The sequence below is a fragment of the Centruroides vittatus genome, unplaced genomic scaffold (assembly GCF_030686945.1).
Source record: "Centruroides vittatus isolate TY-2023 unplaced genomic scaffold, ASM3068694v2 scaffold_1014, whole genome shotgun sequence".
In the NCBI taxonomy this organism is placed as follows: domain Eukaryota; kingdom Metazoa; phylum Arthropoda; class Arachnida; order Scorpiones; family Buthidae; genus Centruroides; species Centruroides vittatus.
The window spans coordinates 313199-334433 of NW_027122665.1; the positions used below are offsets into that span (position 1 = coordinate 313199).

General features: G+C 31.7%; 1 protein-coding gene across 1 annotated transcript; it reads left to right on the plus strand.

Annotated features, from left to right (window-relative positions):
- Positions 1–920: 920 nt before the first annotated feature.
- TfIIFbeta (transcription factor TFIIFbeta) lies at positions 921–20958 on the plus strand. Its single transcript, XM_067283617.1, has 9 exons — positions 921–1049; positions 5066–5136; positions 5246–5400; positions 8820–8852; positions 9854–9938; positions 14295–14391; positions 18422–18565; positions 20612–20721; positions 20817–20958. Exons 1-9 carry the CDS (start codon positions 996–998, stop codon positions 20830–20832), a joined length of 765 nt encoding a protein of 254 aa, XP_067139718.1. The 5' UTR covers positions 921–995; the 3' UTR covers positions 20833–20958.
- Positions 20959–21235: the final 277 nt, after the last annotated feature.

A 21235-nucleotide genomic window follows, 5' to 3' on the forward strand; every position in this document is an offset into this window, starting at 1 on the left:
GTGAATTGTTGAAATGATCAGCCATGATTGGATCTAAACTGGTCAAGTATTTCAACCAAAACTCATGCACTTGATCGTTTCCAGAAGACTTCCAGTTTTTGATTTTTTAAATTCTATTTATTTACCATATCTGTTGTTATTAGCGAGGTTGATGCCGAAGTTTTAAACGTGAAAACGTGCACGTCTGACGTTCAGCGCCGCTTTCCTGTAAGCCTAGAAGTTTGACAATGACGTTTGGAATGTCGAGCATGATTCCACTGACTTTCCAAACACCATTGTCAAACTTCTAGGCTTACAGGAAAGCGGCGCTGAACGTCAGACGTACACGTTTTCACATTTAAAACTTCGGCCTCAACCCCGCTATTGACAGACTATCCACATTCTATTCACTTGTCTCCTCTTCAAACGTTTTTATCCAGCTTATGTTATGTTTATATTCTTTTCCATTTTCCCATAAATTTCTTTAAAACTGTGTAATTTGATCTTTATTTAGTTCGGTGATGATTTTTCTATCACAGTTAATGTTTTGATGGCCGGATGGCTGAGCGGTCAAGGTTAGCAGCCTGCCGCCCTGGGGGACCCGGGATCGAATCCGGACGGGTCGAAAAATCTCCAGGAATTTTTCGGGGTGGTCCGTCCGGATATGTCGGTCCCCGTCCCTCACCACCCGGCCGCTCCATTGTGGGCCTGGCCGAACACATAATGGGCTTGCTGTAAGAGGCCCTCTTAGTGCCCACTGGGCGGAAAGAGTTACAAAAAAAAAAAGTTAATGTTTTGGAAGAACCTTCTCTGGTCAGAATTATTATTATTATTATTTTACTTTATTTATTTATTTATTTATTGTTTGTAATACAAGAAACGAAAGCGTACGTTTTGCATCTAGCAAATTACAAATTGTTTATCTCAAAAACTGGCAACACTAGTTGAAGAAAGTATAAATAGTGGCGCCCTCTGGCGAGAGCAGCAGTTTAAAGTAAGTCGCGGAATTCGTCGTCATGAGCGGCGATTTGGATTGTACGAATGCTAAAAGAGGCGTTTGGCTGGTCAAGGTAAGTAAAATAAAAACGTTTCGAAGACACATTTGAAAAAATTTCAAATTTTTAATCAATTTTTACGTTATTTACGTACTTTGAAAGCGCTATTGAACGAACGTGGCAGGAGTTACTTTTAGTTCATTCGCTTAACAGTAGTCTCGGTAATCCGACATAATACCGAAACCGATTAAGGATTAAGGAGATTGCCGGATTATTGGAAGTAAGACGAATTCAATGGCGCACAAATAAGTTTGACAATTTAATAATGCATCAAAACATAATTTGGATTGGATTATTGATCAAAACATCAGTCAAGTGTTGCCAATGTAATTTGGTGGATTTACACTAAATTTAGTAGAAGTACAGTATTTTTGATGGGATTTCGGGGACTCGTTTTATATTTACAGTGTTTTGTTATGGTACTGTACTGGTTTTGAGTGGCCCGAGATGACGGGTCTAACGGTGTCTTATGTGGTGCCCGAGCTTCGGTGTTCGAGCTCGGGCTAGATATCGTGCTGCTTTTAGTGGAAAGTTTGTGTGATTTGGAGATGGTGCTAGCAATACCCAAGAGTTGACTACGGTCTGTGTATGGGAAAGATTGTCTTCAGTGGTAAACTGATTGGCACATTCCCTACTGATGATGGCAGTTTTTGCTTAATGTGTCGGGTAATATGTGAATTTCGTTTTATTTCTCTCGCTAGTTGGCAGAACGACAATTCTGTTAATTCTTATAACATGTGTTAATTGTAAAGAATTGTGCATTTAACAACTACTATAACAAACTTCCTTGTATTCCAATACCGGAATGTGAAGCTTTCGTAATGCTGTTTATAATGGCAGTGACAAGTTTATCAAATGGGGAAGAAGCTGGAAGAAACTTGCCACAACTAAGCGATTGATGGCCGATGCTCATTGGTTAATATCCGAGTTGATTCTTTCTGCAGGCAGACTGTAGTATCAGATTAATGGATGTGTTGAACTAGTAAATGGCCACATTACTGAGACTGTATCGTATTTATACAAAAAGTATCGAAAAATATTTTTTGCTCATTCCTTTATGATGATGATAAGAGTTAATTCGATGTTTTTCTACCTTTTTCTAATAGCTGCATTCCCCAACTTGGTAATTTCTTCTGGTTCCCCGTTTCTTTATTGATGTGGAGTTGTATAGTGGGTGATCAGTTAACGAACAGTTCAGATTGTAAACAAATCGGACAACGAACACTTTTGCAGATGATTTTTATGTTCGGACATCAAACACAAGAAGCAACACTCCACTTAAGATTTGTAAAACTATATTTTATTGGCATACATGGTTTATGGAACGAGACTTTCACAGTTGTATAAATAACTTTTTTTTGCACTAGTTAATTTCTGTTCTCTGAATTTTTATAAGTGATTTTCTGAACTTTTTATTTAAAAAACTGATAATATTATGGGGCCTAAAAAGAGTGGAGTGTCAAGAACTTTGTTCACTATAGAAACTAGGCAAGAGATAATAGTCAAGGTAGAGAGTAGGCAGATGTCTGATATTGTAGGTAGATACAATCTTAACTAAGAAAGATATAATCAAAAAGACTGAAGCATATAAAGGAGTAATGAAAATTGCATCTGAGAAACAAAGATGTGCCATCTGTGAAAAAATGGAGAGATTGCTTTTAGTTTGTTATTAGGCTACATGTAAATAAACATAGTAAGAAACTATGTAATTTTTTATTTACTTTTTAGGGTCACCAGAATGAATTAAATTAATCAAATTCCCACAAAAATCTATGGTAAATCGATTATCAGTTAATGAAAAATTCGGATAGCAAACGCGGTCTTGGAATAGATTACGTTTGTTAACCGATCACCCACTGTACTTTTTTCATTTTTAATATGTGCAAGAAGTGTTATGGTGCTACTTTGCATAATATTTTGCAGCACCTGCAAAATGTCGTTGTCACCCTAGTGGAAAATCAATAAATTAATCTACGGAAGAATGCTTTATCACTGCGTCAAGGGATACTTTACATATCAATTAGTTGAATTTAGTGTGCACAGATGACGCAATGTGATTTGATGTTTTGTAAAATGTTTTTGCTCATAAATTGGCCCATATTGAACTATACCTATACAGCTGATCCTTGATAATCCGACAGGTATGGGACCAAAGGGGTGTTGGATTACCGAAAGTGATTACATATTTGGCATTGTTTTGCTAGCAGTAGCCTACAATATTCCTACATTTTATGAGTAAAATGCTGCCTAAGTTAATATGGAAATGAAACACCCATTTCGGTTAACTAAAACATGTTTATTAAAAGAAATATGGAAGCCAATAAATGTACAGTACATACAGTATGTATAGGCATAAATAATACAGTACGTACAGAACTGCTTACAGAAAACACAAGAAATGTGTGTCATTGTGTAAGAATTGAGTGGGGAGGTTCATGTCGTGACATCCTTCTGTGCAAGCAGACACGTAACGGGACAGGGACTACGGTGGCCTTGATGGGAGGTATGTCGGATTATCAAGGGTCAGCTGTATATTGAATGGTAACGTTAATCTGTTGAACCCAGTTTATAAACCACTAATTGTCACTATATTCTAATTCTAATGGTAATGTTGAATATATTGAACCCAGTTTATAAGCTACTAATTGTTACTACATTCTGATTCTTTCCTTTGATGGCTAACTTGCATATTGAATGTTTCCTTAAAGGTAATTGTAATTGATGCTTGATGATTCACTTTATTTTATTGATAACATTGTTTGTTAATGATGTGATTATTATTACAGTAGAGCATCGATTATCCGACCCCCGATTAACCGACCGCGTTCTAGTCAGCAAATTCAAATGTCCGCTAGTGATGTGGTGCTACAATATTTGGTTATGTCTTGGCTACTTTAATATTATTTTTGTTAAATTTTTGCATGTTTTAGCTGGCAGCACTGGCTCGACCATGAAAGGGAGGCTAGTATTTAAACCAGGGCTAATACACTATACTAATAATGTATTTTTTCATACTTTTCGGTTATCCGACCAACCCCAGTCCCCAATTGAGTCGGATAATCGATGCTCTACTGTATTATTATCTTTTTATACCATGCATAACTGTAGAGTGGCAAATTGGCAAAGGTACAATGTGGGGCAAACATGTCTGTGGTCCTACCACCTTGTTAACTTAAGTCCAAGAAATTTGTGTTTTGCAGTTTCATTATTATAAATATTGAGGTGGATAAATGTGCATTTTAGTTACTACGACTCTTGTTTTTATCATTCTCCCAACCTGACCTCACCAATTCCCCACCCCCCTCGAAAGCCCAAGCAACACCAAGTATATGCAGATAGTATAAGGTATAATGTAAATTAGAGTTTAAATATATCAGCCAAATTTTACCAGACTACTTTTATGTTAACGTGAAAAGTTCTGGTAGCATTTGATTTACAGATCAAAATAGATTAAGTATGTTACTGTGAAAAGACACTCATAGTTATTAAAAACATATACGAATATTAAGTTACAAAGCAGCAAGTGTAAAAGTACAATCGAGTTTTGATTTAGTGACACCACTTATTTGCCTTTGAAATTGTTTCTATGTTGAGTGCGTAACTATCTCAAACAATGAAAAATATACTTAGGAATGAGATCTATATGCAAGTTTGGGAGTTTTAAATGAGTATTACCTATCTTTTGGAGTAAGTTTTGTTTGTATCAGTACATTGCAAATATTCTACATAAAATTTTAATTTTGTACAATACAAATTTTATTTCTCAAAAATATAATTTGGTCACCTCTGCTGATGAGAACGAAAACATCGGTTGTCGTCTGAAGGTTATTTTGTATGTATTTCAAAAAGACACATTCCGGGAAAAGTGACCGTGTTTAAAGGCAGATGAAATTAGAGGTTCAACTGTTTTTATGAAAACTTAAATATGGTACAATTAGAGGTTCAACTGAATTAGAGGTTCAACTGTACCATATTTAAGTTTTCATAAGAATGTATTATTATTCTGTCTTAATAATATTTTCATTGTTTAGGTTCCCAAATATTTATCGTCCAGATGGAAAAAAGCTCCTCCGAAAACCGAAGTCGGACGTTTAAAAATAAGGTTTAAATTTTAATTTTTGTAAATAATATCAATTACCTTCAACATTATTTTTAAAACTTATATAACTGTTTGAATTTAAGTAAACAAATATTATTCTCAAATTGATTAGGGGTGCTATGGGTAAGCCAGACATTAAATTCACTCTGAATGATGAAATAGTAAACATGAAAGAACCAACAGAGAAAACGGGAATTCCTAAAGAACATCAGTTTGCAGTTAATAAGATTTTTAACCAAACTTTAGCAGTTTTTTCTAGTACAAAAAGTAAGTTTTTAATATAATTTTAGTTTTTAAAACTATTTGTGTAGAAATACGGGTCTTCCGAAAAGAATGCTATTATTTTAAATTACAGGTATACCTCGAGTTACGTCATTCTCGATTATACGTCGTTTGTCAAAAAAGTATATGGAAAAATAAAAATCGAGTTTAAGTCATTTTATTCGACTTTACATTTGTCCGCCACAAATATTGAATTTGTAATATCACTAGAAAAGCGTTAAAAGCACATAAAATTATATTAAAATATGTACATTTACAATAAATGTTAATATAATTATTGTAAATCCTAGAGAACGAAACACGAAAACATCTGTGTTTCTGTGTTGTCGTCTTATTTAGTGGTCTTTAAGTGCTCATTATTAGCATTTTTCACCGTAGTTTGACTTATGTCATAACTACATCAGTAAATTCGACTTACGTCGCCTCTCCTGGAACCAATTACCGACGTAAGGTGAGGTATACCTGTACTATAATTATATTAATTACACTGTTCTACATCAAAATCTTCCTGTGAAAGAAAACGTGATTTTTTTTTTTAATGTACTTTAGTGTGCAGAATATGAATCTGCAGTCCAAAATCTTCTATTAACTGGTTTTTTTTTTTTTTTTAATACCACTTTCTTCAGAAAAATGCCTCTTTAGACAAACTTTCTGTTACCATTGTTTGAATAAAATATAAAATTGGAGAAATCATATTTGCTTAATATCAGGAATATTTTTAAAAGGACTCTCCTGGGTCAGGTGCTACATCTTAGCAGACCACATGTGTTGAGTGCCTGGGGACCCCCCCGTTCACCCACCTGTTAGATGTGGAGGTGTGTCCTGTCAACTATATAAGATCTGGCAGAGATCCAAGGAACTCGGACACACTGTTTTTCTCTGACTCAACATGTCGTGTATGCAAAAACCAGCTGGACTGTTTTTGTTACATTTGTAGAGAACTGACTTTGAAAGCACAATGAAAACACCAACTTCTCTAGAGAAGAAACATTAGTTTCCTTAGTTAGAAGAAACTTGGACAGTTTTCCAATATTTTAATGTATGTTGCAACATCTCATATAATAATTAACATAATTATAATAATTTAAAATGGTAGCATTGTTTTTAGAAGATCTGATATTTTAAGTTTTTTTGTTATTTACTACTATTAGTGAAAATAACAAATGTATGTTTGTTTCATATATTACATTGTATTAAACAAATCGAGTATATGTTCCTTTATCAGAATCTAAACGAATATAAAGATTCTTGCTTTAAATCTTGCTGAATTTATTTTAGTATTTGAATTATTTACATATTTTCTGATAATTAATTAGTATTTTTAATTAATATCTTTGTACTTATTTAAAGTAGTAATATTTGTTTTTAACTTGAAACACTAGACTATTTTAATATGACAAAGTGCAGTTCTATATTCTAAAAAGATATACAATAGGGTCTCGATTGTCTGAGGTAAGTTGGACAGATGCCACCTCAGATAATCAAACTTTGGAAAATGGACAACTGGTCATTTCACATTAAAAATTAAGAATGTAAAAGATTTATATATTAACACCTTTAATCCTCTCTTTATACTTTATTTTTACAATGTTTCTTATATTTGTGAGCCTGGGAGAGTGTCAGAGGAAGTCCGACTGCCCCTTTCATGGCAACAGGTCGTTGACCTACCCACTTGTCAAGGATGGCTGTTACGTTTTGTTACGCGTTAGGCGTAACAAAACGCGAGTGGAGGGGAGGTGAGATGGGGTTGACGATAAGGTGTGGCCGACGGTCAAGTAAAGACTTCATTTATAACAACAAAACAATATTTATTAAAATCAACGAAAAATTTACTTACAATTCTAAGTTCGCTAAGCTACAATTCTAACTTTCAATTATGCGTAGGAGGAGCTCGAGAGAGAGAGTTTACAGATATCACTTCATACCTCTTTGCAAAGTCTGTAGACGACAGAATATCCAAAATTATAGGCACTAGGTCAAATTTCCGTGACTCCGCTGAACAATTAATTCGTGGCTCGTCCAAGAGCACGTACGACTGGCAGACCGAATGAGACTCCCCTGAGGGGGGGAAAAGACGCAGTTTTTATAGATTTGCCGTGGGAACTAAGTCACGAAATCATTGTCGGACGGAAGAAAATGATGAATTCGGATGTTGAGTGTACAGTTTTATGATGTTACAGTGTGCGATCGGTTGCCTTAAAAGGAAGAATTATAAAATTTCCCACAAATTCTGTTTTTCGTTTTTTTTTTAAATTGTAGGAATAATTAATTCGGAAAAACTAGATAAAAACCCGAATTTCACATACTGTAATCATAAAAGAAAGTTTAAAACTTCCATTTTAAGCTTTCTTTTATAAATTACTTTCTTATAAATTCTTTTATAAAAGTAGTGCATTCACTCACCATTTTGCCCTGGATAATGCAAAACCCTGATTAATCGGGGGGTTCTGCCATTACAAGCATATAAATGGATGTGTTGTTAATTTATCATTTTCCATGTTTTTATTATAAATTGCATTCTAAAGTTTTTAGCTGTGTATTATATACTATTGTTGATTTTGAGCTGAAAAAATTGTAGACGTATAAATTCCCCACTTTCGTCCATCTGTCTGTCTTTCCATAATTTCTAGAACAGAGTCAGATAGATGAAAGAGAAGATCCGATAAGGAGACCCCGGATTAACTACGTACAAACTTCCAATGGAAACCGAAAAGTCACGTTATTTTAATTCAAAAAATTTTTCCCTGTAAGGTGATAGTAGATTTTTCCCTGATTTCCCTGATAGTGACTGGCACGATTCTATTTGTAAAGGAAAAGTATGATGTACGGTGTAAGCCACTACTAATTTGAGGTAGAGAGCATATATTTTAAATTAAATAAATTAAAAATTTGATTAAAAATTGCAGCATGTTATGATTAGTTTCTCATTCCGTTAATATCATTATTAAATTAAAGTAAGACTTGTCATTCTTGAATTGCACTTTTAAGAAAGATGCAATAATAATTTATGCTTTCAAAATACATTTCACTGGTGTTTTTTAATTATAAAACATATTTTGGGTCATTTCGTTGTTTCATTTTTATCCAAACATAAAAAAATTGATTGATTGATTTTATTTGGATATCAAAATTGAAAAAATTTGAGGAAACGAAGTTGCCTTCTGATGATTGGACATTGAGGAAAGAAGACAATTTAGTTTCTTTAAATTTTTAATTTTGGAAAATTTTGTTAGTCATTTTGATTAGGTGAAGATGAAACAAGAAAATACTCCAAACTGTATTTTCTAACTAACAGAAGTCACGTCAGCTTCTTAAAATGATCAGTTTAATGCTGCCTTAGGTGAAATTAATAGTTAAATTTATGATTTATACAATAATTTTTAATTAAATTGTTTTTTATTTAGATGATAATTCCTGTGGACCAGAAACTCAAACAGGTATTACATTTTTTTTTATAAAGATTTAATATATTATAATTTTGTTTTTATTTCAACACTTTAATTACTGATAGGCACTACTTAACAGCTGGGATTTGTTCCAAGAAATGCATCATTAAATGGCTTTGTTGTTACACAAACATCAAAGCATGTACTGTACTTAAACAAATTTTATATGGTATAGTGTACTGCTCATTTAGGCTATATGTAACACAATTGTAACACATTGATAAGTATTTGCCTCTCTAAATACATCTATACTTAAAAAAAACAGGCAGTTATGAATTTTTCAGCTCCATTATAATTTATAAGACCTAATTCATAATTTGAACACTAAACTATGTGACAGATTAACATACAATATATGCATAAATATATTTATGAATATGATTTCAGATGATGCTCCCAGTGTTATTGGATACTGAAACTTCAGTATCATTGAAAGTAATTAAAACTCGATTCCAGATTTCTTGAAAACTTTGATTTTTATGAGATACATTAAAAAAATAAATTTTTTTTTATTATATCATTTACAATATACTGTATAATTTTAATATTTGTGATTCAAGAATATAATAGATAAGGTGTGTTTAATCTTTTTAAATGGCAGACAAAATAAAATGTGGTCTCCATATACGGAACTTTACATTTTCTAGGTCTTTGCAATTTCTGTGCAGCCTTGCCAACAAGTTGATTGTAATCATTTGCTTGATTGAAATAAACAGTAAAAACAATTGATAAAGAGTGTACACAAAAAAAAATAATAATATAATATATCAGGTAACATACAAAAAGATTGATGTATAATAAAAAGTTACAACAAACCTATCTGTGGGATCTTTACTATATTTGTCCTGATGGACTGGATTATGTATGTTAGAGGGCCATAGGTTGCCACCACAGGAATAGGTTATTATTTAAAATAAATGTTTAAAAATTCTCTAAAAACCGTTGATACTGAAAATTTTATTAATTATGGAAAAAATTTTGTTCTGATATAGGAAGTGGACTTGTTTTGGAAGGTCACGTTATACGTAAAGGAGAATGCCGTCCCATGGGAGACGATCAATATATGAAGTTAAAAATGTAAGTCGGTCTTTTGATATTCTAATGTGTAATGTACTTAGAAATTTTTTATAATTTATTCAATAAAAACTGATTATGAACTAATAAAAACTCAAACTGTAACTTTCTTAATCAGTACAAAAATCCACTTTAATAACTAATCAACAGGAGTCAGTATATATAAACTGGGAAGAAATGAAGATCATAAGATCTTTAAAAGGGAGAAACAACCTCAGATATGTAGAGGCTTTGGAAATCTAAGTCTGAGAAATAGGAAGGTCAGTGAACTTTAAAGACTAATGAAGGGACAGTATGATATTGGAGGAATTCTAAAGGTTTTAAGTGATTTGCAATTTTAAACCTCAGTTTTCTCATTTAATTTTAAGTATTGTGTATTACTACTTGGCACATGTCAGTTGTTGGAATGCACTATAACCTCACTGAGTTTAATCAAAATCGGTAACCTGAACTTCATCCTGCTTCTTTGTAAGACGTGCCTTGAGCTGATGATCTTCTTATCAAGTCCCTAGATGAATGTAATTTGCATACTTATTCTCTTGTTACTTATTTTGATGAAATGTTATAAGTTTAATTTAATTAATTTTACTCTATAAATTTCAACCAATCACAAGATTACACGTTTTGTAATACATTTGATGTTTCACATTCCATTGCATTTAAAAAGATTGTTCTAAATGCAGTACAGCCTGACGATGGCCTTTTAAAAGGGCTGAAAATGTTTGCTTTTAGTTATTAAATGGGTTTTTTATGTTGATTTAAGAAAGGTTATAATAAATTAATAAAACTCAAACTATAATTTAGATTCTTAGTACCTACACAATAAGAGCTATTTGGGTGTGATTTTGTTATGTTTTACAATAAAAATTTAGCCACTTTAATTTTATTAATTATTTTAAGAGTTTCTATTGAAAAGTGTTTGAAGTTTTTAAATCTTTCTTTTTGAGTTATGAAGACATTTTAACATTTTATGTTTAAAACAAAATATGAAAATATCTTAATTTTTTTTTTTTCTTAATATAACAAAAGAAATGTAGAAGAATATCTTTACAGTCAAGGACAGATAATTACTTCAAATAGAAGAATTGCAGCTCAAACTAAATCTTGGGCCCCTGGAGTCGCATATGGAAGCAAAGTTATCGTGTTAGTTAGCAAGTTCAAAAAATGCCATCGGGCAGAGTTTGCATTTGCTAAACAAATGGTCTTTTGAGAAATGAACTTCAGCAGACATTACCAAAACAAAATATTGTTGATGATTAAATTTATTTCTAAAAGAACACAAAATAAAATTTGTAAAAATATTTATGATCTTTAAATCAAAAGATATAAATACAGGCACTCCTCACTTTATGACCTATCTGCTTAACGACCACTTGCACTTACGACCAATCGAGTTTTGACCTGCAATTCGGGGAATCCCCTTTCTCAGCTTGAGTGGTGAATGGTGGTTGAGCTCAGTCAGTGGTGAATGGTGACATGCGCACTAAGCGTACTATAATAGTCTTATAGTAATATAATAGGCTAATAGCATACTATAATAGTCTTTTTATGAATAAATTTGAAGTTTGTTGCATAATTTGTATAATTTTACAATGATCCTATATTCCCGGCGCAAGCTCCTCGCTTATCAACCAATTCGCTTGACGTAGTCGTCGGAATGGAACTCGGTCGTAAAGTGAGGAGTACCTGTATATAAATTCAATGATTAAAAACAATGGGATCAGTATAATTAATAAATACTAAAAATAAAGAATATTCTTAGTTTAAAAACAAGTAAAAAAATACTCTGACTTCTTCCAACTTCAAGGAACATCCACTGATGAGGCTTACTTGTGAAGCGAAATGCCTTTGGAGTATATCAATTGTAGAAAAAAAATGGAATAAAAATACTGGTAATAATGAAAGTTTAGGTTTTTTCATCATTTGTTTATCTGTTTAACTTGTATTGTTCCTCGAAGTCAGAGTATTTTTTACTTGTTTTTAAACTAAGAATATTCTTTGTTTTTAAACTAAGAATATTCTTTATTTTTAATATTTATCAAAAGATATGTTTTATGATATTTTATATAATATCTTTAAATCAACACAGCATTATTTTTGTAGATTTGAGTAACTGTTTAAGGCTACTGTTTCTAAATAGCAAAACCCTTTTATGATCACAAGTTTGCACAGAACCCAAAACTAGTCATGGAACCCAAGTAGGCTTAAGCTTAGGTGCCTAGAAGAGAGGGTGCCTGAGAACAAAGAAAGAAAACATAAAACTAATGGTTTGATTGATATATTATTTGATGTCACTTCATTCTATTCAGCAAAGGAGGGCAAACTCAGGTGGTACTTAAACTGCTACCACCCAATATTACTCTAGTTTAATTTACTTTAATCTGTGGTCAGACATCTGATTGAATGGACATTTGTCTGAATGGATACTTTTTTCTCAATGATACCCCTCATGTTAATTGTCAACTTCTACTCAAAATGCTCTTTTTTTTAGTTTTGAAAACTTTGATTAGTTTCATCATCTAATGATGATTCTAATTCACTGAAGGTATGATTATGAAGCAAAAGCTTTCTATCTCCTCTTGTCATTGGTATGAATTCCATGATCTGTAAATAATTAAAAAATATGATACGTAAACGTTCTGTTTAAATATCATATTTTTAAAGTTTAAATTCTATGTTCTACGATACTGTAAACTATACTGAAAAAACTTCAAATTCTATTAAAATGTACCAAATGAGGACTACTCCTTTATATTGTTATTTATGTATTTTGGTACATTTATTGCTGTAATTTTTACATAACATGTTATCTTAGTTTACACACATTATAATCATTATTTTATTTATTGTTGTAAATACACTTTATTATTATTATTACATTTATAATAATTTAAGCCAATCATCATTTATTTTTACGCAGATTTTTATTGATTTTATTTTTAGTTTTTAATATTTCTACACTTTCAATTTCCTACAATATGCATTATATTTGTGATAAGATCTTGATGCATTTTTCTTCAATATTACAATTATTTAGTTAAACTTGATTTTCTTTTCCGTCATTTCAATACTTCAATGACAGTCCAAGACAATTTTCACATATGGAGATGACTTTTTATTGGAAGTCTGCCCCTGTAATAAAGTGCAAATTGGAAACAGCATCCTTTGGTAATTTTTGCCAAATTCATAACATAATACATAGGTTTTTACTTATAATTACCTTTATTTCAACTTTTACAATTTCTTTATATGGGAGTTTTACACTTTTACTTATTATCTGTGAATAATGTTATCTTTTCACATTCTTAGTCTAATTCTCTGACTCTTATTAATGGGAATGTTGCACCTGCTTGTCTGGGTACATTTCTTGAAGACTGGAAACATGGGAAACAGTCTTCGAAAAATGATGGTGCATGGGTACAGGGTGCAGGACAAAGGGGCCTTGAAATGGCATATCAAAAGAATGATCAGTATTATACTTTCATTTTCAAATTTTAAATTTTAATGCTTTAAGGGCCAATTCTGTAATGGTTTTGGCTTTTTTTTTAAAAGATGAAGCCAAAAATAAAATCTAGCACAGGGCACATGAAAGCTAGTTATGGCACTGATGAGAGATTTTTAATGCAATTTACAAGCGTAGAGAACAGTTTTCGTAGAGTTGTTTTCTACTCACTGTGAAACCTCAGACATTCCACGGTATGTCTTGGGGTTCCACTCCAAGATGCAATTATGTTCTATGGAATACTGGTGGAGAAATGTGGGTTTAAGGTAATAAATTGACAAATTAAAATACACCTATTCCTCGATTTGCACGGTTTCGCTTTTATGCGGATTTTAAATGAAAACAAAAAAAGTTTTTGAGACAGCTGTTGGTGGCCGTTCACGGGTTATTCTCATATAAATATCAGGGAAAGACAGGTTCCTAAACAAATGTGCATCAGTTACTGTAAATACTGAAATACATCACGATTTTTTCAATCCAATACACTATCCCTATAGATAGGGAGCAAAAAAAATTGTTCAAAACATAAATTTCTATTTGGTGTAAAATTACGAAATTTGTTGAGGTCATAAACAACATCCATTAGAATGTAAATAAGCATTGTTTGAATTATTTCGAAAAATTCTATTGGGTATCTCATTTTACACGGTTTTGGTTTGCGCGATTTTTCTAGGATGTATCTACCATGTAAATCGAGGGATGAGTGTAGTTCAGAAATTTTGTCTTGATAAATTACAATTTATAGAACACGTAAATCAATTTATTTATTTATAATAATAACTTTTAATTAATTCATAACGATAAATTTATTTAAAATAGAAAAATTTTGTATATTAATTAAATTTAATACTTTTAAGGCATACTATAATTCAGGCAAGTCAACCCGAACGTCAGGTGAAGCATTTGAAAAAAATTGTTCAAAATTATAAACCGATATCGGATCATAAGAATAATGTAAGTGATTTTAATTTAATAATTTGTTGTAAATACATGATGTTGTACTACCAAAAGTATTAAACATTATGTTACATTGTTTTCAAAATCGTTAATTTTATAAGCAATAATATAGTAATAATATTTCATGATAATGATTATAGGAAGGATAAAAATTAGTGATGTAACGAATATTCGGTTACTACCCGGTATTCGGCTTATTTTTTCACTATTCGGCCGAATACCGAATATTTAATCACTATTCGGCCGAATACCGAATACCTAAAAACAGGAGTAAGAAATAACAAAAACACAGTAAATTAATCATTTTGGTAACTTTTATTAATGCTGAACATTAAACTATCATTATTAAAGTTAATAAGAAATAGCGTCTAACTCTAGTATTAAATTCTTTCGTAATTAAATAATAATATAGCCTTTATCTAGTCCGATATCTTATGGCATTGATGGCGTGTAGGTTAGAATGTATCGGGCATCAATGTTATTGTTTAGTTAATTTTGTTATATTCGTATTTGTGTATATTTTAATATTTTTTACGATATTTTAAAATGATTTACGAAACGTTTCATTGAAACTTAGATAAATAATTCTTTCATTAAATACGATATTTCTAGAAGATGAGTAACTAATATATAAGTTATTTTATATATAAAGCAAAGAATGAGCATTTCTCCTTATAAGCAAAAGATAATATTTGAAATCATGTTAATTTAAAAAATATTGACAAAAACAATAGAAACAAAATATCACAAAACTTCACAAATAATCTATATATCCCCAATAATCTATTTGAACTGTTCCACAACTGGAGAGAAACTAGACCATATGTCCCCACTAAAGTATATCCTTAGGGTACACTATTCAGTCTACAAATATGTAGTAAAAACAAATTTTAGTGTTTAATTAAAGAGTTAGAAAGATCGATTGCAAATAAAATAACTTATAAGTTATAACTTACATCAAAATACCAACAACTGCCAAATCATGTCGGGCTATTTACGGTTATTAAATAAATTATAAACCAATTTGGCACTGGAGGTAGACGTTAGGCTCCATTTCATATTAACTTTAATAATTATAATTTAATTAATTAATTTAAATAATTTAGACTTACTGGAAGAAAAAATTGTAGTGACAGCGGGCCAATAGAGAGCAGGGTGCGCGATTCTTGCCATAATGCGGTTTGCGCGCCAATTTTTGTACGTGCGTCAATCAAGCCAAATAGTTTGGCCAAATATTCGGCCATTCGGTCACGTTCCTGGCTGAATATTCGGTATTCGGCTGAGGCCGAATAAACTATTTGTTACATCACTAGCACTAATAAAAACCCATGGTTTCTGAAGGTACAATATTTTGAGTGGTGCTGCAGGCATTCAAGTAGATCTGCCATATTAAATCGGGCTACTTCTCTGCGATTATTTTTAATTAATTTCTAAATAATTTGTCACTAGAGGCAGGTAAAAATAATTGTAGAGAAATAGCTCAATTTAACATTTGGTACATTACTAATATATCTGTTTTTGTGATGATTGTGTTCAAGTAGATTTTGAACCAATTGTTATTAGCCTGTTTAAGTATATTCCTCTATCTACAGTAGATGTAGAAGGATCAATTTTGCTTTATAAAAGTATCATATCAGATAAACAATGTAATTTTAAACCGAAAAATTTAGAAACGTGTTGTTAATTTTAGTAAAATAAAGTAATTGTTGATGTCTGCATTTCCAGTTTCCAATAGGTTGACAGGTTAATTTTAATAAATTAAAGTAAAACCTAAATTTTACATTTATTCTAAACTGAGAACTGCGTGTATATAGAAATAAAACTACTGTGGATTGGAATTCTAACCTTTAACACACACATTGGATTAGTGTATTTTTGATTACATTGAATTATTCCAACTTATCTCCACCCAATTCTAATTACTGTTTTAATGGAACACACTATCAGTTTTATTACTGTACTGATTAAAGAGATATTTTTTAAATCATTCCTAAAATGAGATGTTGTACAGGAAAATGTTAATCTGGAACCTGTTATCTATTATTCTAAATAGGAAAAATTATGTTAAGACATGATTCAAAACAACTAATTTCTGAAAATATAACTAAAACTCAATGCAGTACCTGTACAGGATGTATAGTAAAACTCGTATACACTGATATGTGAGTGACACAATATTCAATGCACAGTAATGAATTCAGCACAAAGACAGAAAAATGAGAAATACATGTTATGAGAAATGAATGAAAACACATAAATGAACACATGAGAAATACGTGTGTGCATGAGTGTTTATGGTAGCATTTTGAGCTTTCTGTTTACATTATTTGTGTGCAAAAGGCATCAATTTTGTACTTAATTGGTTGTACTCTATGAGTTTGTAATTGATTTTTTTTGCTGTCATGCATTACTATAAATCCTGTATATAAGTTAGAAAACTATTACAGTTTATGAAATGGGGTCTATTCCGCCAATTATAAAAGTGCAGATGATCGTGTACATTCATTCTCATGAGTTTCACATGTTGAATAGTTTTGTGTCTGTAACTTTTACAGATATGTTGTTAAATACAGTAGAGACTCGTAAATCGACACCCCGGTAATCGGCACAATTTTCAGTCAGACTGTGTCGTGCTGAATCGAACGTTTTTGATACTAAATTTACTTCTAAAGTATAATTTTCATGTTTTTATATTCTTCAATATATTTATTTTGTTTGTACAAAATGCAGAAATAATTTTTAACGATACGATAGCCTCGATTATTATTATAAAAATTTTCGCTAGGCTTAAAATTGACGAAAATTCAACACGAAGCGACACGCAACAGAGAAAAATTTGAACATCGGACAGGTTAATATATTTTTTCGTACATAAACCGTAATAGGAACAAATCCCTAATCTGAACAACCCCAGTCCCCAATTGATTTCGATTTTCAGTTCACTACTGTATTCTAAAATATGATTTGTTGGCAAACCAATCATGCTATACATGTGTCAATATTATAATGTAGCATAAAAGTGTAATCTGCATATCTGTACTCACATAAGCCTATGTTTCTATTTGAAGAATATATTCCTATGAATAGTGTGTGAATATCAGTGACATTAATTCATACTTTATCTTTACATTTGTCAGCTACCAACTATTTAGATATTCATGAGAGTAATCTGTTTTGCTTTGTAAGAAGACACATTAAGATATTTCGGAGATACATTACTGTTTTGAAGAAATCTCTTTTAGATTGTTTGCACTTGTGTGGATTAAAACAAATTTGCCAGCCGCCGTGATCTGTGACATACGACTCTGCTCTCTTTCTTCCCTTAGGGAAATGGCAGAGAATACACATATCAAAGTGCCTTAATTAAAGGAAATGGTATGATCATTAAAGAATTTGATACAATACACTCTGACTCTGTTTTGGACATTTGTGCTTAGTAAAGCAGAACAATACGTTTGGCAAAGTAAATTCTAGTTTTAATCATTTATAAATGCTGATTCTTATGCAAGTCAAGTGTCCTCATTCATCAGTTTGTTTTTATGGTGTGTGGTTTGTGATTTAATTCATTTTTACACTGCATTTGCTATTGCTAACAATATAATGGGCACATCTAGTTGGCAAGCAGGTATGCAAGTGAACTGACAACAGACTGTTTCGTACAAAACAAACTATCTTATTGGCTTGCTTGCTTAGCTACTTGCCACCTAGATGCAGCCATAACTCAGAGATTTTACAGATAAACTTCTTGCTCGTATCATGTATTATAAAACATATTATTTATTTAAATATCTAAAAAGAATTAACTAATAGTAAGAATTATCAAATTTTCCAGCACCTGTCACACTATATTAGATTTTGTTTCTCAAAATTGGTAATTTGAATTTGTCACTCCTCATTTGAGTTCATCTTTAAGCTAATTTAATTGAATATTAAAGTTAATTACAAATATAATGAATTTTACATATTTAATATACTTTTGTGAAAATAAAAATAAATTCAACTAAACAAAATGAATTGCCAATTACAGATTGAATTTGAAATAAAGAAGAAAGCCGAAGGAAAGAAGTCTCGTGAAGACAAAGAAAAAGTAATGGATCTGTTATTTTCGGCTTTTGAAAAGCATCAGTATTACAACCTAAAAGACTTAGAAAAGATTACACATCAACCAGTCGTAAGTTATTACCTCGTACATATATTATGATAGCTTTATTTGATACATTATTTAGATTAGTCTGTATAAAATGGGCGTTTACAGTCTGCCAGATATCCAGTAGAATTCCTTCTCTTGATAAGTTTGAAATATGTTGTTTGATATTTTTAATGTGCTGTGAATTCAATTTAGTTACACATTTTCTTTTAGATTCTTTTTGAAGATCTTTAAGTTGTATTATACAGTATTGTTAATTTTTCCTTCTGTCGAAAGTTCGGATCGGTTGTTTTCTTTAGTTTTAGTGACTCTGTAGAAGTTTGCTCTTTAGTTTTTAATTAGAAATTTAAGCGAGAAGTCCTGTTACTTTCTCATTATGTTCGGATAACTTGGAAATATTCAAAATAAGCTATTAATAAGAGATTGCCAACTCTTTTGTGATTGGCATTTATGATCGAATCAAGGACTATTGATAATTACTGCCGTACTTCAGTTACTTCAATAAAGATTGATAGAATTGGCATTGGAATAAATTAATCTTTTGTTTGATCTGGCTATCTGTGTTTTCCCTCTGTAGAAACTGAGTGTTTTTTTTTTTCCCCGTACCCATTACGGGTTTGGCCGGGTGACAAGGGACAAGGCACAATGCATCCCACTTAATTAAGAAGAATTTGTAGAGTCAATGACTCTGGTGCAATCCTAGGTCCACCGACGGCTTACATGCCACGGTGGACCTAGTGCCATTCATCGTCCGAACTTTTCTAAACTCGATTGACGAGTGGATTGTCGAAACTCTAAATTTTTTAGGCCAGGTTGACACAGATTCTGTTGATCCAAATTTAGAATTTTGATGATTTGCTGCCATTGACCAGATTTTTAACAATAGGAAATTTAACCAAAATTGTAGACAAATTCTTCCCGAAAGGGACCACCATTTATTTCTTGTGTTCCATGATATACACATTTGTGGTGACAGACCTTTCTTTATAGGCTACATGTTACCAGAAGTAAAAAAAGTCCTTTATAGGCATGTAGCCTGTAAAGAAAGGTCTATTGCCACGAATGTGTTTAGTCTGGAACACAAGAAATAAATGGTGGTCCCTTTCGAACAGAATTTGTCTACAATGTCGGTAATAATCTCCATCAGACGAAAAAATTTACAAAGGAAATTTAAGGTTTTAACGACTTTTTTTGGATGGATTTTTTCACACAGAAAAAGTATTTAATTAAAAGATATATCACAATTTCCTCTTTTGGTAAGATGTTTGAGTGAATTTATAATCCGGATTTTAAATAAAATCTAAGCAATTAAATGAAATTGTTCAGATTTTATTTAACTCCAGAAATTTGAGACTTATAAATCCTGATTAGGATTATGCCTTAAACATTTTATACAGATTTAAAAAAAGGAATTATTATAAACATTTGTGAAGAAATATTCTATGCTAAGCAAAAGGAAACCATAAGTAAGAAATTAATTTTCTGGAATTCGGGAGAAATTAAAATATATTAACAAGAAAAACCTGTTAATTTAGATAATCCTCACATTTCTTAAATAATTTAAACTCGAAATTTGTTTACAGAATTTTAAATTAAATGCTATTTTTTTATCCATCTGAAGTCTGGGATTAAGTAGGACAAGGCTTTAAAAGTGGCCAGGATAATGATAATTAAAGAGTAGGAGTTTGGAGCTTCACACAGAAAGAACTATCGGGTAAATCTCGACTAAATTTGGTATACATAACGTCAGGAGCATGCGGTTTCGATTTTCGGGTTGAAAAAATGTTAGTTTGAAATTCAGCCACCAGGAGGAAATTGGCGCTGGTCAGAACGTAGAATCGCTTTTTTAAGAGTGCCAACAGTCGGAGGATTGCCGAATTTCTCCCGATCTGTGCAGAAAAACATTTTCGGGAGATACTCGCCTGGCCCGAAATGCTGTAGAGTGGCATCACTTCGTATGATTTTGGTTCCAATCGAGTTGTTTTTTTTTTTAAAGCAAAGCGTTAAGCTTTAGTTAGTTAATTTTCGGTAGCTTGCGGAGTCCTAATTGCGAATTATTGTCGTTTGTAGCCTTACCTGAAGGAAATACTGAAGGACATATGCAATTACAATGCCAAGAATCCTCACAAAAACATGTGGGAGCTGAAACCAGAATATCGACATTACAAGGATTCCAAATCGTAAATATTTTTCTTTTGTTTCCTTTGCATGCGGATTTCGCTTAGAAAAATTGGCCAATTTCATTTTAATTCCCGGAAACTTTACTTTTTTCCAGCGGTTCCTGCCCCTAAAAACGTCGTCCGTATTTATTTGAACGTATTTTATATGGATCGAGGAATTCGCCAACCGCTTTTCTTTATAACAACGCTCGATTGTACGAATAAAACAATGTTTAAATAATAAAAAAAAAAAAAATGTTTGTTTGTCGTTCATCGTTATAACGGGGTCTCGGTTATCTTAGAACAGTTTCTGGTGTAAGGCAATTTGGCCGCTCGGTTTAAATAACGGGATTTAAATATGGACACCCATTTAATAGGTCTCTGGAAGCTCGTGCTCGCCCAATTTGCTAGGTATGGAGAATTTTCGAAATATCTAAATTAACGGTTAGTTCCAAAACGTGAGAAAAACATTTTTACGCTTTAAAAGTATCATCCGAAGCTAAGATTATGTATTAAATAAATATTAAAGAGGATG

Excerpts from the sequence above, each read along its gene's own strand:
- TfIIFbeta (XM_067283617.1), top strand. The coding sequence starts at position 996 with ATGAGCGGCGATTTGGATTGTACGAATGCTAAAAGAGGCGTTTGGCTG. Across the intron at positions 9,939-14,294 it reads CAATATATGAAGTTAAAAAT|GCATACTATAATTCAGGCAA; the intron begins GTAAGTCGGTCT and ends AATACTTTTAAG. Across the intron at positions 18,566-20,611 it reads AGATTACACATCAACCAGTC|CCTTACCTGAAGGAAATACT; the intron begins GTAAGTTATTAC and ends TGTCGTTTGTAG.